The 17,087-nt window shown below is 47.8% G+C and overlaps 1 protein-coding gene across 8 annotated transcripts in view; it reads right to left on the bottom strand.

The window, feature by feature from the left end:
• Nucleotides 1–17,087, bottom strand: part of Dhx35 (DEAH-box helicase 35) — a 57,330-nt gene that overhangs the window by 10,999 nt on the left and 29,244 nt on the right. For 6 of the 8 annotated variants that reach the window (XR_352762.5, NM_001415857.1, NM_001108601.2 and 3 more), the window contains exons 10-18: nucleotides 16,853–16,949; nucleotides 15,217–15,375; nucleotides 12,841–13,051; nucleotides 9,937–10,061; nucleotides 8,250–8,304; nucleotides 4,952–5,047; nucleotides 4,320–4,414; nucleotides 3,790–3,867; nucleotides 2,163–2,292 (exon numbers count right to left, since the gene is read on the bottom strand). Coding sequence is in view for 6 of the 8 variants with exons in the window: in NM_001415857.1 (NP_001402786.1) it covers nucleotides 2,163–2,292; nucleotides 3,790–3,867; nucleotides 4,320–4,414; nucleotides 4,952–5,047; nucleotides 8,250–8,304; nucleotides 9,937–10,061; nucleotides 12,841–13,051; nucleotides 15,217–15,375; nucleotides 16,853–16,949 (1,046 nt within the window). In the remaining 2 variants the exon portion in view is untranslated. Of the gene's footprint in view, nucleotides 1–2,162; nucleotides 2,293–3,789; nucleotides 3,868–4,319; nucleotides 4,432–4,951; nucleotides 5,048–8,249; nucleotides 8,305–9,936; nucleotides 10,062–11,048; nucleotides 12,423–12,840; nucleotides 13,052–15,216; nucleotides 15,376–16,852; nucleotides 16,950–17,087 lie in introns of those variants that run through there. The other 2 variants (XR_005501942.2, XM_039105513.2) reach the window with 2 other exon arrangements.

Raw genomic sequence — 17,087 nt, 5'->3', positions numbered from 1 at the left:
GATAAACACTATGAAAGCACACTGTCCTGTCTCTGGTTGTCAGCTAGTCTGCAATTCTCCACCACTTCCAAACAGCCTGTTCCTTTTTAACTGACATTCCCATTGTTAGAGTAAATACGTCTTTCATGAATAAAGCATCTCCATTCACTAACTCATAGCCATGAGATGAATTTTAAATTAACATGCAGGGGACAATTATGCTTTAATGGCTGAAAATGCCCCCTATTTCACCAATCCTGAGCCACTTTAACTCACTCAGGTCAAGACACAATGACAGTGACAGCCATTCTCTTCTCAGTGATACATAAAATGACCATGGATCCCCATCTTAGCTCTGGTGAAGTGCAGTACAAGGGCAAACATGTCCCTCTGGGTGGTATCCTTACAGGATTCTCAACAATATATAAAAAAAATTTTACTCAATTCTTCCCAGCAAACTTTGACCAAAGAGGGGGGCTACATTCTTTTATTGTCTATAAATTTAATTACTACTTGTGTGTTTTTATTTCTTCTGGGAGAATTTTATATTCTATTCCTTTGTTCACCTGCCAAATGGGCTCAATAAAGTCATTTAAAAATACACTTAGTTTTTAATTACGTAACTTCTGAAAATACATCTCGCTACTCTCTCTAGCCTCCGAGCTACATTTCAAGTTGCAGGTAATTGCTTGGCTGTCTATCATTACTGTTCCCAGCAGAGCTGCTAAGCCTCAAGCCTGCATTCTGCCCACACCCACCCAGACGCAGCCTCTCTCCAGCTGGTCAGAATCCATAAACACCCTTTCTTCTCAGGGGTCACTTCATAAAGGGTGAAAACTCTTTATTACAGTAGTGTGTGACCCTCAAAACTCAGCTTCCTAACATCTCATTCCTAACACTCCATTCCTCTTATTAGGAAGACTTTTAATCCAGCGTAGCCCTTTCCTGGGCAGTGAGAATGGCAGGTGAAGGCACACAGAAACAGATGTGAGACTGCCATTATCTGACAGGCTTCAGGACTCGAGGTAGATGCTCTCCGGCTGGCAGCCCTTCTAAGGGTCCTGTTTCTGCCCGTGACACTAACAAGGCATCCTGGGCAAGCCCTGCTGATTCCCCCTTCCCTGCACTTGTATCTGCTACTTGTCACTGTCATCCCTGGTTACCAAAGTGTCTACAAATCACTTCTAAAAGGCCCTCCAGCCTAACTTCACAGTCTACCTGTCTCCATGAACCCTGAGAGAATCAAGTTTTTGCCATTTTTCAATTGCTTGTTCTTAGTATAAAAGCAAAATGAAACAGAACTTCCTGGATCCTGACTACACAGGCTACCTTTAGCCTACTCACTATTTTCCTTCCATCCATGAGGTAAACGTAGCACACATCTCCCAGAATGCTGAGCAGGATGCAAATGAACGCATGACACACGAGAACACTGCCCAGCCTAGCAGATGCTGTCAGCAATGTCAACAGGTGCTGTGGGACAGCAGGCTTCAAGAGTGCTGAATGAACTCAGTGTGCCACTTCCTAGAGGCTCTAGGCTTTCATGGTCTCTGGCCATGCTGGCTAAAGCTAGATCATCCTGAAGGTCACGTGACTCCTTCCAGAAGCCCCTGGTTCCTCTCTAAAGTAAGGCTACCATCAACCCCACCTCAAACAAAGGAAGATAAAGAAAGGATGCAGTGACCTTGATACGGTACAACCTACTGTGGACTCCACTTAAAAGTAATTTTTCAGGGCTGTCAAGATGGTTCAGCAAGTATTTACAGGCAAGCCTTAGGTCCCGAGTTCAGTACACGGCAAAAGAAAAGACCCAACTCCGTATGCAGAAGCAGGAGGATCACAAGTTTAAGGTCATCCTCAGCTACATAAGTTTGAGGTCTAGGACACGACATCATTATAATCACATCATCACACTAGTTATGTGTGCAGTGATATGGAAGCTAACAATTTTTAAGCATTTCCATGAGCTTTAGAAGTTTGGAAGGAGTGACAGCTCACAGAAATAAAGATGGGTCTATCCAGAAAGACACCAGCCTTATACTCACCACTGAATGGGTATATGCAGCTCAGAATGTGAAACTGGCTGCAGGCACATGGCCTCTAGGCAGCCCAACATAAGACCTTGAGAATGCAACCGGACAGAACAGAGCCGGGAAGCCACAGGCAGGGCAGGCCACACCCACCTTCGCTGGACATCTTGGGCACCTGGAACTTGACGAGGAGCTTTTTCAACTGGTCTCTCACAGTGGCGGCTCTGACAAGACCCTTGTAATTCAGGAAATGCTCCTGACACCACTGCGAGCTCTTGTTGTGCTGCAGAAAGGCCACACAGAGGAGACATCGGCCATGTCAGACACAGACACAGCAAAGCAGTACCATCAACACAAATCCTTTCTCTTCCCCCTTTCTGGTGTGATGAGACCTGCCCAACCCCTATCTCTACAGCAGACGGCAGCAACCACGCAATCTCCCTGTTGCTCCACAGCCCCTCTCCACACCACCAAGCAGGAACAAAGGGGCAAGCAGAGACGACCTAATACACCACGGCAGGTCAGACCTGCCTCTGTGGCTCTTGGTCAGTCTGTTAACTTTCCCTCTCATCTTACTGAACTATGGAAGCAATACGACGTGTGCAGAAACCACTTTCAAATCCCGATCTGCACTCAAACTAGGATTTTTTTTCTGCCAATGATGCTTAACTTTTTATTTTCTTGAGTCCAATGATTACGTCTTGTTTTAAATTGTTGCAGAGCAATGTACCTCTAAAATTACATTTTAAGCCATGGAAGAAAGTTTTTCAAATAACATTTTTAAATATGTTATCAATTAAATGTTTTAAATTAAATGTTTAAATAACATTTTTTTTTTTTGGTTCTTTTTTTCGGAGCTGGGGACCGAACCCAGGGCCTTGCGCTTCCTAGGTAAGCACTCTACCACTGAGCTAAATCCCCAGCCCCATAAATAACATTTTTAAAATATAACTCACATCACAGGATTTTTCCACAAGGAAACCAGAGACCAGCATGGTGCAGATCTGCAGGCGCACCCTCTGTGTGAGGCTCGCCTTGGTGGCAGCGCATGCCTGCATCCTGGGTTTTAACTGACTCGGTCTGTATCTCGTTTACATTAGTCAAATCATCCCCAGATCTCTGGTAGAACAAAACCTTGCTAAGTCTCTCTTTTAAAATGTGTTAAATTGGGGCTGGGGATTTAGCTCAGTGGTAGAGCGCTTACCTAGGAAGCGCAAGGCCCTGGGTTCGATCCCCAGCTCCGAAAAAAAAAAAGAACCAAAAAAAAAAAAAAAAATGTGTTAAATTACTGAAAATATGGCTGAATAATATGAAATCGTATTCCCTTCTTGTTATATTATTTCTAAAAGTTTTATATCACTGTCTCTTTTACATGGGCATCTTAAGTTCTATGAATTGCTCTCAGTCCCACAGAGTGGCTACCAGGAAGGAGCATGCAAGCCTCAGCGACCATTTTCTCAGGGAACCTGGGATGACTCTGAGGAGCCCACACAGCAGTGGTTCTCAGCCGTGCCAGCAGAACTTCCCATTCTAATACTGCCCTTCCCTCCACCACAGTAGCATGGGGCACTGGGAGGCCAGGCTGTCAGCCACTTGAGAAAAGGAAACACCGCTTAGCCTCTCTAGCAACTCAAGACTGGACTCTGCAGTGGGGGCTGGTGATCTACCTAACTGGAAAGCAGAGGGGTCTCCTGGCCAGGTATGTGTGAACTGCCCTCTGACCTTGCTCCGAGGTCATCAGAGTGGGTGTGTGGAGGGTCCCGAGTGTGGCTGTGCTTACTTTGATAAACGCTTCATACACATTGAGCATGGTGAGATGGTCACCCTCCTCCACAGCAAACTTCCGGTGCACTCGAGTCTGTGAGGAATAAAGTTCCATTCAGAAGTCGACACCCATGATGCTCTTGTGCTCTGCAGGACCTGGCACACTGCAGGAGGGCTGACAGCTGACCTCCCATGTCCCACAACCAACCAAATGCTGTTCACCGCCCCCTTCAGACGCCACCCTTGAACCCTTCTGTCTATGGAGAAGTTCCTGAATAATGCCGTGTGCTCCCTGGGGTTGAGGAGATACAGATACAAACATACGGAAAGACACAGGCAGTAACTTCAGAACTACCGCCACGTGGTGGTACGCCACATCTGCCTCCAGTGTACGGAAGGTATTCAACCATTCTTGTGAAATATTTCCATACTCATCAAGTGCAGGCGGGACTGCTTTATACAACTGTCGTCAGCGGTCTCTAACCGAGTTCTGACAAGAATGTGCAAGAGAACAGTGTGAAGAGCTCGGGGAGAAGCTGGACTCACCGCCTGAGACTTCTGGTTGGAGGGAAACACGAAGACATTCTGGATCTGCATCATGGCGGCGATACTCAGGATCTCCTGAGAGCAGCCAAAGTTCCCTAAGAACACGAAAGGCCTGTTTGCAAACAGACAATGAACCAATAGGAGAGAAGGGCATCTCCCAGAGTCTGTTCTCAAGAGACAGCAGCAGCATCAAGAGCCCTCAACCTTAGCACTGCAGGGAGGAATCCTCAGGAGAGACATGTGTGGTCATCCATGGCACCATAAGTACTTATATATGAGAGATTTGAAGAAAAGAACTATAAAATTGGACCTTATTTTATAGCATAGACAAGGAAAACATTGGGAGTGCGCTGTAGTGGTCTGACCTATGGCAACCACGGTCCGGTGTGCAGTTCCCATTGCTACTCGGAAGTCCGTAATTACGAGATGCGCTAATTACCCTGACTGAAGCTTTCCACTGCACAGGTATCCAACACCACACTACGTCTTACAAACACACATCTCATCATTAGGTAAAAACAAGCCCTTCACTGCTGCTGCCACTTTTAAACCATGATTGGTCCCTCTTCCCTGGTGCACAGAATTCAGAGAAACCAACATAGAGTCAAAAGGAGCTGCCAGGCTCTACCCACCTGACTCCAGCAGCATCTTGGCAAACATGGGGTTCAGAGGAAACTCTGCAATTCTCATGCCAAGCGGCTCGGTTAGGCGACAGTCTTTGTCCAGACCTGCCAGCAGAAAGAAGAAGTCAGGAGGCAGGCCCCACTGTGCTGCAGAGCTGCAGATCAGCAGTAGCTGGAGAAGAGACGACTCACTGCTCCCTAAGAGTAGCCTGACACCAGGGCCGCACGTGAAGAGAGGAATCCATTGATCACTGATCAACACCAGTTTTAAGATGCTGCTTTTAAGGAACTCTATTTAAGGACTTTGACATAGGCAGCAGCCTGCCCTTCCTCCCGCTCCCTCTCTCCCCTCCATGGGATGCTCCACAGAGTCCACCCTCTGTGGGGTCTGACAGCTGGAAGCACAGACGAAGCAGCCTCGAGCAGCTGTCACTGTGACTACCCACTGCTCTCCTCAGTTCCCACAACCTGGCCCGCTTCCTCACCTTCTGGATCTTACTCCTTAGTTAGGATCCGACAGGCCAAATATTCAAAGACAGTGCCTCAAAAGTCTAGAATCCTCACACCATATGAGCAATCACTGGGCTGGACACCCAGAATATGAACTCTGACCCTGACCCTGACCCTCTCCCCCTTGAAGTAGACAGACTACACCATCTTTCCACCACTTCCCCCACCACCTCCAACTTTCCCACAGGTCTCTTTACCAACCACCACTATCAGACACAAGATTCCCAGGAACCCCAAGACACAGATGATAGTTTCACCAATCAAATGTCCAAAAGCTTGGGGTGAGCCAGAAAAGGTAGGTCCTTTCTTTTCCAAAACAACTGTCTTTTTAAACCAGGGCTTCCCCAACTCTCTCCAGAATGTTTATACCAGTGAGGACAGAGTCTGCCTGCTGTGTGGCTTTCAGAGTCACTGCAGAGGACAGATGACACAAAATAGCATTCCCTGCTCCTCAGTTCACACAGCCCTGTCATAGGCTGAGAGCTGGGGACCAAACTCTAACAAGACACACTACAGGCTGAGGTTTGTCCCAAACTTAAGACCTCTCTCATTCGGCGGACAGCTTTTACACTCACAAGTGATGATTCCTTCACAGAGAAAGAAATGTAAATATAATAAATGAAAATGGTTCCCTCCCGCTCTCTCTCTCCCTCCTTACACACACACACACACACACACACACACACACACCAGAACAAATCACAGACAAGTACAAGAGCTAAAACTCGGAATAAAGCCTGTGAGTCAGATGTAAGAAGCCTGCAATGGGGGTTGGGGATTTAGCTCAGCGGTAGAGCACTTGCCTAGCAAGCGCAAGGCCCTGGGTTCGGTCCCCAGCTCCGAAAAAGAGAAAAAAGAAAAAAAAAAAAAAGAAGAAGCCTGTAATGCTGTTCTCTTTGCTTGTCTGGCTGGTGCTGATGCGTGGGATGTCAGGGCTGCACTCAAGGTCTCGGACACGCCAAGCACACGCTCTCCCACTGAGCTAGGACCCCAGCCCCACATCAGTGTAAGTCCTTAGACATGAAGACTCAAACACAAGAGGCAGAAGAAAAGCAACAAAGTGGAAACTGTGACCTCCACGTAAACCTAAGGACAGTTGAAAGTATATGGAAAGATGTGTGGGCTATGTGCACATGCCATGCCATCTCACACATGAGTGAACATCCCGTGAACATCCCTAGATTTCTGGTATCTGAAAGGAGTCCTAGAAGAAATTCCCATCCATATATACAGAGGGTCTAGAGACACTAACTGTAAACAAACAGAAAGGCTCTCAATATCATAAGTCATCACAGACACACAATTCAAAACCACCAGACACCATTTCATATGCACTAGGTCAGCTGTGCTTAAAAGACAGACAAGATCAAATGTAGAGAAAATGGGAGGGGTGGGAGGGATATCACCAAACCCACATGCTGATGTCATAGCAGCATCATTTGTACTAGCAAAAAAGAAACAATTCACAACACCCACTATGTAATGACAGGAAAAAATCACTAGGTCGCATGTCCGCACGCGGGGATACGACTCAGCAGGAAAAATAAATGCTCCACTGATACAAGTGATACGTGAGTGACCGTAGAGAGAGCTAAGAGAAAGACGCAGTCCACCAGAGACAGCCTAAGATCCCACTTCTAAGTAAGACGACAACCAGGCAAAGCCAGAGTCAGCAGGTTAGCGGTTGCCTAGGACCAACGAGGACAGGAATGGAGCATGAGCACCAAGAGAGACAGACTTCTTTTTAGAATGATGAAAATAGATGAAATTGGATTATACTAAAGACAGCACAGCCCCATGACAACAGAAGCCCTTGAGCAGAAAGCTGTAAAGGAGTGAACTCTATGGTATAGAATGCATGCCTCAATAAAGCTATTTTTAAAATACTCAAGACAAAATCTCAGGATAAAACCTCCACTAGAAGTTACTGACAATCTCAGTACTCACAGGACAGCCCGAGAGGTCACCACTCATAAAAGACATGGTACCTCCTGAGTTGACACCATGTTCTCTACTTAAGACACATACTGTGTTTTCAAACGCACCAACAGGGCTTCCTGCACAGCACCGAGTGCCTTGCCCAAACAGTAGGGCTGCTACCTGCCCCATTCCCATGGGGACCTCAAGGAGAAAATGAAGGGGATTTCAGGGTGTGGCTAGAAGAGGGAAAGGGGTGTAAGGACAGGAACTGGGCTGTATAGAGACCTGCCAGTCTCTGGGTGCCTCTGGGAAGTGTGGCCCTAGTGGTGACCATCCACAGTGTCTGCCACTTTGTAAATTATCATATTGGCCGTGCGCTGGTGAATGAAAATGGCCCCCTAGGCCTACGGAGAGTGGCACTATTGGGAGGCATGGCCTTGCTGAGTAGGTGTGGCCTTGTTAGTGTGTCCCTGTGGAGTGGACTGTAAGGTTACAGATGCTCAAGATAGGCTCACTCTCTTCCTGCTGCCTGTGGATCCAGATGTAGAACTCTCAGCTGCCTGGCCAGCACATGCCTGCCTGCCACCACGCTCCCCACCACGATGATAATGGGCAAAACCTCGGAACTCTAAGCCAGACCCAATTAAACGTTTTCCTTTAAAGGAGTTGCCATGGGGATGGTGTTTCTTCACAGCAATAAAATCCTAAGATGGGTCACGAGTTACTTTTGTCTAATTTCTATTTCAATAGAGTAAATGTCACCAAAGAGTTTATTATACACATGGGGAGGACCAACCCCATCCTTAAAGACTAAGAGCACTAATTCAAGTCCAGTTCTCCATCATCACACAGGTGAACACACGAGAACCAGGCTTACCTCCGAGAGCATAGAGCAGCTCCAAGGCTTGAACCATCGACTGTGCCGGCGGGGGCTGTGGAACACATCAAAGGCCTCCCAGATTAGTTTCTTTGACAGGGAATAGAACACGTGATCATGCCGGTTTACTCGCACGCTATCATACTCCCACCCCCCAGTCTCTGTGCTTTGAAATGTGCCTACCCCATCTCCTCTCCTCTATCAGCAGAGACAGCCTCTACTTTAACTACCCCTTCACTTCCCTAAGCTGCCCTCAGCCTCCCCTGTACTTGGAGCTGCAGACACTACAGCTCAGCACAGGCAGAGGAAGGACCAACTTCTAGTGCCCTGGCCTTGCCAACGGCGAGGAAGCAACATGTTGAAATTACTAAAACTACAGACAACACTGATGCTGCAAGGGCAGCAGGCTCATGCTATGCACTGTGATGGGGCGCTGACACCGCTTTCCTTCCCTCCAAAGCCCTGACACGGGTGTCAGACATCAGGAGACCCTTCGAGGGGCTTTTCCTAGTTAGCCAGCTGACACGATCGTGCCTTTGCAGACTGAACTGCCTTGCCTCCGAATCTGCAGAGAAGCAAACACACTTTAAGCATCAGCGTGACTTAACCGGACCTCACAGATGAAAACCTGAAGACGGTTTCAGAGCACTGGATGGCAGGGTCAGAGGCTAACTAGGTCCTTGCTTTTAGTTGCTGTTTACCAAAGAACAAAGTCAAATTTTTAAAAGACTTGGTGAGTGACTTTATAGACTTTACCCTGTGGGACCTACAACTGATTGGCTACCCACAGGGGAGCCAAGGGATCACTGCAAATCAAACAGCTGAACCAAGCTTCCCTCAGCTGCCAGCCACTTGGTTCTTTGGAGAAGCAAGGTAGGCACAGGCTCAGGGGGAGCTTACAGAGCTGGAGATCTGCTGTGGGAAAGTAATGGGACAGCTAAGCACCACACTAGTGTCTGGGTTCCTGTGGGCACACGGTCCTGTTCTTAGTCTGTACTCACAGGAGCTCTGGGGTAAGTACTTGGGATCACTACACAATCCCACCCTACTGTCAGACTACAAAGCTTTGATCTAAGAGGGCAGATGACATACACACAACTATGTATATCTGCCAACAACACGACTCTACAGTGAAGTCATACTTTACGATTTGACAGGTAAATAATAGCTATAGCACCTTCCCCACTCGCCCGCCACTGCATCTGAGCATGTGCAAGAGCACGATGGGTGTACCAGGAGCAGCCAGGCCAGGCCTCGCATGCTACTGAGGGGAGCCTAGGGGAGCCTAGAGAGCCGAGCCTACAGAAGGCCAATGACTCCACTCCTATAACCTGCCTTAGGAAATGATCACAGATGCCATGGGACACAGGGTTCCTCCCAAACCTTGAGCTCTCTCAGTCTTGGAACTCTACAGCCAGGCGCAGTCACAGACTACGTCCTGACTCCCCACCTTCCTTGTCTCTCTGAGCACGGGACAAGCTGCGCTACAGCTACCCACTGACCTGCCTCTCCCCAAGGAGAAAGGACAGGAGCTACAAGAGGAAGAATAATTCTGGCTCGCCTGGATGCCAATTTGCCCCACACCCTGGATAGGACCAAGTGGCATGCGTGAGAAGAAAGACGGCATGCCTGACCAGTGCCCTTCCCCCATACCCACATGCGCTCCTCAGCCAGAAGCAGGACTTACAGACATGAAGTGGAACCTGAGGACGCTGTCAATCCCTAGGGCTTTCAGCTGCAGGACGACAGGGGCCAAATTACTGCGCTGCATCTCAGGGACGGTGGACTGAGGCAACTGTTCAAAGGCTTCCTCTAAGGATATAAGAAATCAGAAACGGATTAAATGTGACACTCAAATGCACCTGTACAATAGGAGGGTCCTCCTTCTCTAATTTGAACAAGAGCTCTGGGATTCTGGAACCAAGTTATTCTTACATTTAGGAAGGCCCATTCTACTTCAAAAATACTGAGTTGAACAATACCCCTCTACAAAAGCACATTCCTTTACCTCCAAATGCTGCTTTTCAAATGCTTTTGCCAGCAAAACATAAAATGAAAGTGGCAAGCATTTGGGTCATTACTGCCAGGCCCAGTCACTGGTCGCTCTGCATAGGACAGAGTGCTTCAAGGAAGCAAGAACAGACAAATAGGCAAAGAACAATGAAATCAAATCACTAGAAGTGCCCTAGCATCTGACGAAGGATCTAATCACAAAGAGCAAAATTCATACAAACCTAGTTTTTAAATCAAGGAGCCAATGCGGAGTCACACCCAGAATCCTGTACTTGCGTGTCCCACAGGAACAAAAGGTGACTTCAAACAGGAGAAGCACCCAAGAGACAGAGACGGGGGAGGAGGGGAAAGGAGAGTAGTCAGGGGAGGACTTTATGAAAGCCAGATCAAAGGTTGGGGAGACAGGAAGGCTTTTCTGAAACCACTTTCTGTGTCTATTCAGAAAGCCTATGTACACATGCCAAAGCCCTCCACGTAGGTGAACACAGCACAGAAGCACATCCTCCCTAAACAAGCATCACGCAGCCTCCATTTAGACCAGAAGGCTTCAGTTAACAAGAGGAAAATGAAGTTCACCAAAGTCTCCTGGAGAAACATGGCTATCAGTAAGAACTTTAGAAAGGTTTTCCTGAGCAAACAGCCAGCCGATATTCTGGTCTGTAACATAAACTGCCAAACGCATGGGTCTGGCTGGAAGGTTCTAGATGGCAAACAACAGTCATCTAGGAAGTTCTTTAGCTTTAGGAACACTGTGGCTACTGTTACCAGGACACCACTGGCCAAGGCAGAAACAAGTGAGTAGCTGAGAGGCTGGCCTCACTGAGAAGGTGCTGAGCGACAAAGATGTGATGACACAGGGAAGCTGCAACGGCCGCTGGGGCCAAGGCACAGGTCAAGAGGGGCAGAAGCTGCAGGCAATGTCCCTGGAGACCTTGAGGTAGGAAGGACCTGGATCAAGACCAGAAAACAGACCCAACAGGGACAGATGCCCCTGTCATGGACCACGGGAGGCTCAGGAAGGAGGAGAGCAGACACTGGGGAAAAGCTACATATGAGCTGCCAAGAGCATCAGGAGGATCTCTGTGGTTACAGTACTGTTACCAGGACAACCACATGCCCCAGGCACACCACTGGCTAAGGCAGAAACAAGTCAGTAGCTGAGAGGCTGGCCCCACTGAGAAGATGCAAAGACAGACAAGCCCAAGGCATGAGAGGTATGAATGGAGAAGTTGGAAGCAGATTACATGTCTAAGAATGGAGTACAGCTGAGAATCAGGTAGAGTCAAGTGAGAGCAGAGGAGCTAAGGAAAAGTCTTGGAAAGTTCCTGGCCCTTCCCAGCCACACCCACGCTAAAGCAGCCACAGCAAAGGCTCGGTGACCTTCCACCCAAATCCACTTACCTAGCTTCTGCCCATAGCCTATCACGTGACTTCTCTGACATAGGAAATGCTGATGCCCATGTCATCATCTGAGTTGGAGCTGGGGAGATAGCTCAATGGTTAAGAGCACATGCCGAGAACCAGGTTCAGTTCCCAGCACCCACATACCAGATAAGAATCACCTGTAATCCTACTCCAGGATTTGTAACCCTCTTCCAACCACCTCAGCACTAGGCACACATGTGGTGCACAGACATATGTGCAGGCAGAACACGCAAAGTAAAATTACCTAAAACTAAAAGTGTTGTTGAGAATGGTGGTGCACGTCTTTAAACCCCAGACCTTGTGAAGCAAAGGTAGGGAGGTCTCTGAGGCTAAGGCCAGCCTGGGCTCCACACAGAAATCCTGCCTCAAAAATAAACAATTCCTTAAAAAGTTAAACACACAATTACTATACCTACAACTCTGCAATGCCTCAGAGAATTAAAGGCTCCCTTGTGTGTCTCAAGTCTACCCACGCACCTATGCCCAGCACCACTAATCCCTAGGGCCAAAGAGAAACAGCGTAAACGAGGGATGCAAAGACAGAGTAAGTGGACACTGGACACAGGAGGGAACTAATGACCTGGAAATTCCGTCTGCACAGTAAGAAGGCAGGAAGGTGTGCTCTACGGAGGTAGGTGGTGGGGGTGGTGTATGTCTCAGCTCTACTCCCAGTGAAAGACACAGAAACGGCAGCTCTGGAACATCATGGTACCCATGGCTACCAGTGTCAGCAGGCTGAAAGGAAAGCTCGTTAAAGGCCAGGACTGTCTACCAGAATTTCACTGTGTGCCCTCAGAACTAGCGCCTTGTGATATAGAACTGAGCCAAGTACTTGCTGTCTGTGAGGGAGTCTCAGGAGAACCCAGCAAAGGCAAATGGGGATCTGACAGGAGGAGCTTTTGGGTTCAGGAGGCATAAGAAGATAGCACATTAAGCTGAGGGGGTGGAGAAGAAAGGCAGGCAGGCAGGCAGGCAGGCAGGCAGGCAGACAGGCAGACAGTGCTAGGTGTATGAGTCTGTGCTCAGGGGTCTGACACAAGGCCCAGCATTCCTGGGAGGGAGTTGGATTTGATGGTGAGCTCTGCCTGCCCTGGGATCCAAAGCCCAGGCTACTCTAAGAAAATCCAAAGTAGTTAAGAAACACTGTACATACCTGTATAAAGGCGGTAACATTTCCCCGAGCGGTTGCGCCCACCACGTCCTGCCCGCTGATTGGCTGATGCCTGAGACACTGGTACCACTACCAAGCATTCAATAGCTGTCCTAGGGTTGTAGGCTCGAAGCTTCATAAAGCCACAGTCAATCACATACACAATGCCACTGATTGTGATAGAAGTCTCTGCCACATTGGTGGCAACGATCACCTACCAAAAAGAGAAAGAAAACCAGTTGGTTCTTTCCACTGCAAGTTTAAAATCCTAAAGACAGACTACTGTTTCAAGCAGCATGCTGCCAGGCAGGAGCTTAGGACCAGGACACTGGCTGCAAATGTTCCAGTTCTGTACACAGCTTCCCCAAGCTCCTGAGCATTGCTTTCTCATGCACACAGTATGACCACCGCCTCCCCCAGGGTTGTTGAGGGGGCTCCAAACACAAAGAGGTTAGAAGCTAACACTGAGCACACAGTAAGTTCAGTAATGTCTGTTTTCTACTGAGCAGATAACTTCAGAGAGCAACGGGTGCCAGAGGAAAGGCACAACCTGGGATATGCATAATAGGACACTGTGTCATTATATACTCTAATATACATGATAGGATATGCTGTGTCATTATATACTCTAATATACATGATAGGATATGCTGTGTCATTACATCCTCCAATATACATGATACACATTATACATTACATGTCATAACAAAGTTTCCCTTTCACACTGCTGCCCAGACAACATCACTAAAACATGAAATAAATTCAGACCTACTGACAGGAACTGGCCAACCCTTCAAACCAGAGAGAAGCACCACAGAGGAAGGAGATGCCACCAACACAGTCACTGCACAAGCTTGGAGATAGAGGAGGGCCCAGCTAGTGTGCACCAGTCTCTGGCTACCCGCCAGCTGTCCCCTGCCTGAGCTTAATGCAGCTGGGGACATGTATATAAGACGCACACAATGTTTTTCAGTTTTTTAGAAGCTTCCTTTTATACAGTGGCCTTCTATCTAAAAGCTACTGCGGAGGCAGGAGGCAGGTGAGATGGCTCAGTGGGTAAGGACACGTGCTGCCAAGCCTGAGGATCTGAGTTCAATCCCTGAGACCCATGTGATAGAAAAGAATTGACTCCTGTAAGTGCACTCTGACCTCCATGTGTGCACATGACACATGTGCCCTGCTCCACCCCCACATAAATAAATATAGTAAAATGCTTAATTAGGAATGTTTTACAGCTAGGAAATCTGAGGCTAAGTAACTTAGGGCAAGGCAACAGCAGCCACAGGTGGAACCCAGGCCTGCAGACGGGCTGACAGCAGATCATGTGTGACAGCAGTTCATGTGTGATGGCAGTTCATGTGTGACGGGGCAGATTTGGGTTGTTCTATAAGGTGGCACTGAGTTGGAAATGGGTCCTCAGAGCCAGGCCATCCTCACCTACTGCACTCTGAGCCATGTATTCCCCATCTGGGGGAAAGAATATGGGGGAGAAGGGAGGCAGAAATCAGGCACCTGGTTCCTACCATCCACTGCTTCTTGCCACCTCACCCATCCTCAACCTAATTTCAAGGCTAAAGACTTACCTGATTTAAACCTGGCTCAAGGACAAACTGAAACTACTAATGAATGCTTTAGGAACCAAGGTTAATAACTTTATCTAGTTCTGACTGAACGTAATCTACCATGACAGTCTCTGAGGCTAAGGTAATAATGTGCTGTGAGAAATATTCAGCAAACAAAGAAAAGCTACGAGAAGTGACCTGCCCTGATAATTACTGTCAGAGTGGCCTTCTGGGCAGGTTTGGAAATTCTCACAGCACATTATCTACCATGGACTTATAGACCTACCGCATAGAAACATGGGCCTAAGGTTTGAAAGTAAGGTTCTGTTTAGCAAAGTTCACTTCAATTAAAACAACAAAACAGGGTCAAGGGAGAGGGCTCAGTAGGTACAGTGCTGGCTGTGTATGTGCCCTGAATCTCCAGAACTCACATAAAGCCGGGCAGGGGTAGCATGTGTCTTTAATCCCAGAATTCCCACAGTGAGAGGAGGCAGAGAAAGGAGCCCCAGCATTTGTGGGCCAGGTAGCCTTGCAGACACGGCAACAACCTGCCTCAAAAAGGTTTTCCTCCAACTTCCACACTCTGGTCTATGCCTACACTTACACACATGAATGCTCACACACACATACACGAACACAGACTAATACATACACACCGTGGCCTATGCCTATGCTTACACACATGAATGCTCACACACACATACATGAACACAGACTAATACATATAGAACCAAAGACAGCGTTCTGCAGTACAAAGGGGAGCCAATGTGATTACCAATGGCTGCAAGCACCACTGATCACTCACTAGGAGGCTCACCTTCCTGACGCTATGTGACACCCTTTCAAACACCTTCATCTGCTCAAAAGAAGGCAGTCCTGCATACATGGGGAGAACCCGGAGGTGTTTCTTCATCCCAGTGCGAGCCAGCGCCCGAGCCTGCTCGATCAGCATGGACACGACAGTTTCTACTTCTTCCTAAACACGGAACCAGAGAGCAAGGAAGCTGGTCAAGCTACCACAGTGATGGAGCAAACCTGGAACAGGGGCTTTAGCTGTGGTTGCCTTCAGGAGCTGCCGGGTCCCACTCTAGATGCTTTATCAAAGGCTACCAAGTAACAGTGTGGAAGGAGCGAAGCTCTGTAACTACCGTTAATTAGTAAAACCAAACCATCGTAGTTAATGGGAAGTTCCCATGAATAAAAACGAGGAACTGGTAAGATGGCTCAGTGGTAAAGAGAGGAACTGCTCTTGCAGAGGACCAGAGTTCAGTTCCCATCACCATGTCAGGCAGCTTACTCTGCCTGCACTCCAGCTCCGGGGATCCAACACCTTCTTCAGGCCTGCACACAGGCACTGCACTCACTGCACATAGATATGCACATGGTTTTTAATGACTACTTTTACGCAGCTTTTATAGAGTGGCGTAAACAGCACTCCCTGTGCATGCACATGCTGAGCCTTCTGTGCACATGGGCAAGCTGTTACCGACGGAATCATTAAAAGCTTTCCTGAGACACTAGCTATGTTTGCATAAATGTTTGCAGCTGCGGGTAGTTCGAGCAACGTTAAGGCAGAATTCTGGTTTATTCAGTTGTTTTTCCACTATGTAGTTACTGGCTACCTGCAGAATGAGCTGGAAAGAGGTCACAAACAAAAGACCCACTTCTAACTTTAGGCCACTTGGGAAAGGGCACCCAACCTTGTGGTCACAGGATGAGACTGCAATGTGCATGAAGCACAATGCACCATCCAACATGGCAAACGAAGCAGCCACCGACAACACAGAGCCTAACCTACTCTGAAATCAGCCAATGCATTGAAATATCAGAGCAGGAGAGGTGGCTCAGAGGTAAAAAGCACTAGCTGCCCTTTCAGAGGACCTGGGTTCAGTTCCCCGCACAGGCAGATCAGAATCACCTGTAACTCCAGTTCCAAGAGATCCAACACCCTCTTCTGGCCTCCACTGCACCGCATGGTATACATACATTCACAGAGGCTCACACACATAAAATAAAATCTAACCTAAAAAATTCAATTAACCCTCTACAGACAGAATAAGGATGAGCTGATGACTCCCTCACAATCTAGCTGGTAGATGACCAACAGACCACTAGATGGTGTCAAACCAATTTTTTTTTCCTTTTATGCAATTTAGCAGCTACAAAATACAATTAAACATGACCCAAGGGGCTGGCTGCTCTTTCAGAGGACCTGGGTTCAATTCCCAGCACCCACACTGCAGTTCAAAATCATCCATTAACTCCAGTTCCAAGAGACCTGACACTATTTTCTGGCCTCCTCAGGAACCAAGCACACGGGCAAAACAACTATACACATTTTAAAAAGGAAAAAAAAATGTGAAAAGAAAAGAAGCAAATGGCTAGGAACAAGGCTTTATGCTAACTCTGGTGCCATCTTAACATGTCGATGCAGAGGGACTGGGTGGAGTTACCTGGCCAGTAAGAAAGGCTAGTATGTCTCCATCTCCCTCTGTCTGATGGATTTTTACCACAGTGTCCACAGTCGCCTTGATATAATCTGGAACAGGACTGGGGAAAGGAATGAGGAAAAGGCTCATCACTGCAATATGCTCATTAATCACAGATCAATTATCCTAATAACCTGGCAGCCAACCCCATCAGAGTGAATGTGGGCCAGCCCAGCAGGCAATTAACATATGGATAAGT

This window comes from Rattus norvegicus, chromosome 3 (assembly GCF_036323735.1).
Source record: "Rattus norvegicus strain BN/NHsdMcwi chromosome 3, GRCr8, whole genome shotgun sequence".
Lineage (NCBI taxonomy): Eukaryota > Metazoa > Chordata > Mammalia > Rodentia > Muridae > Rattus > Rattus norvegicus.
The sequence above is the reverse complement of the archived record's forward strand: the minus strand, read 5'-3'. Positions and strand labels throughout refer to the sequence as shown.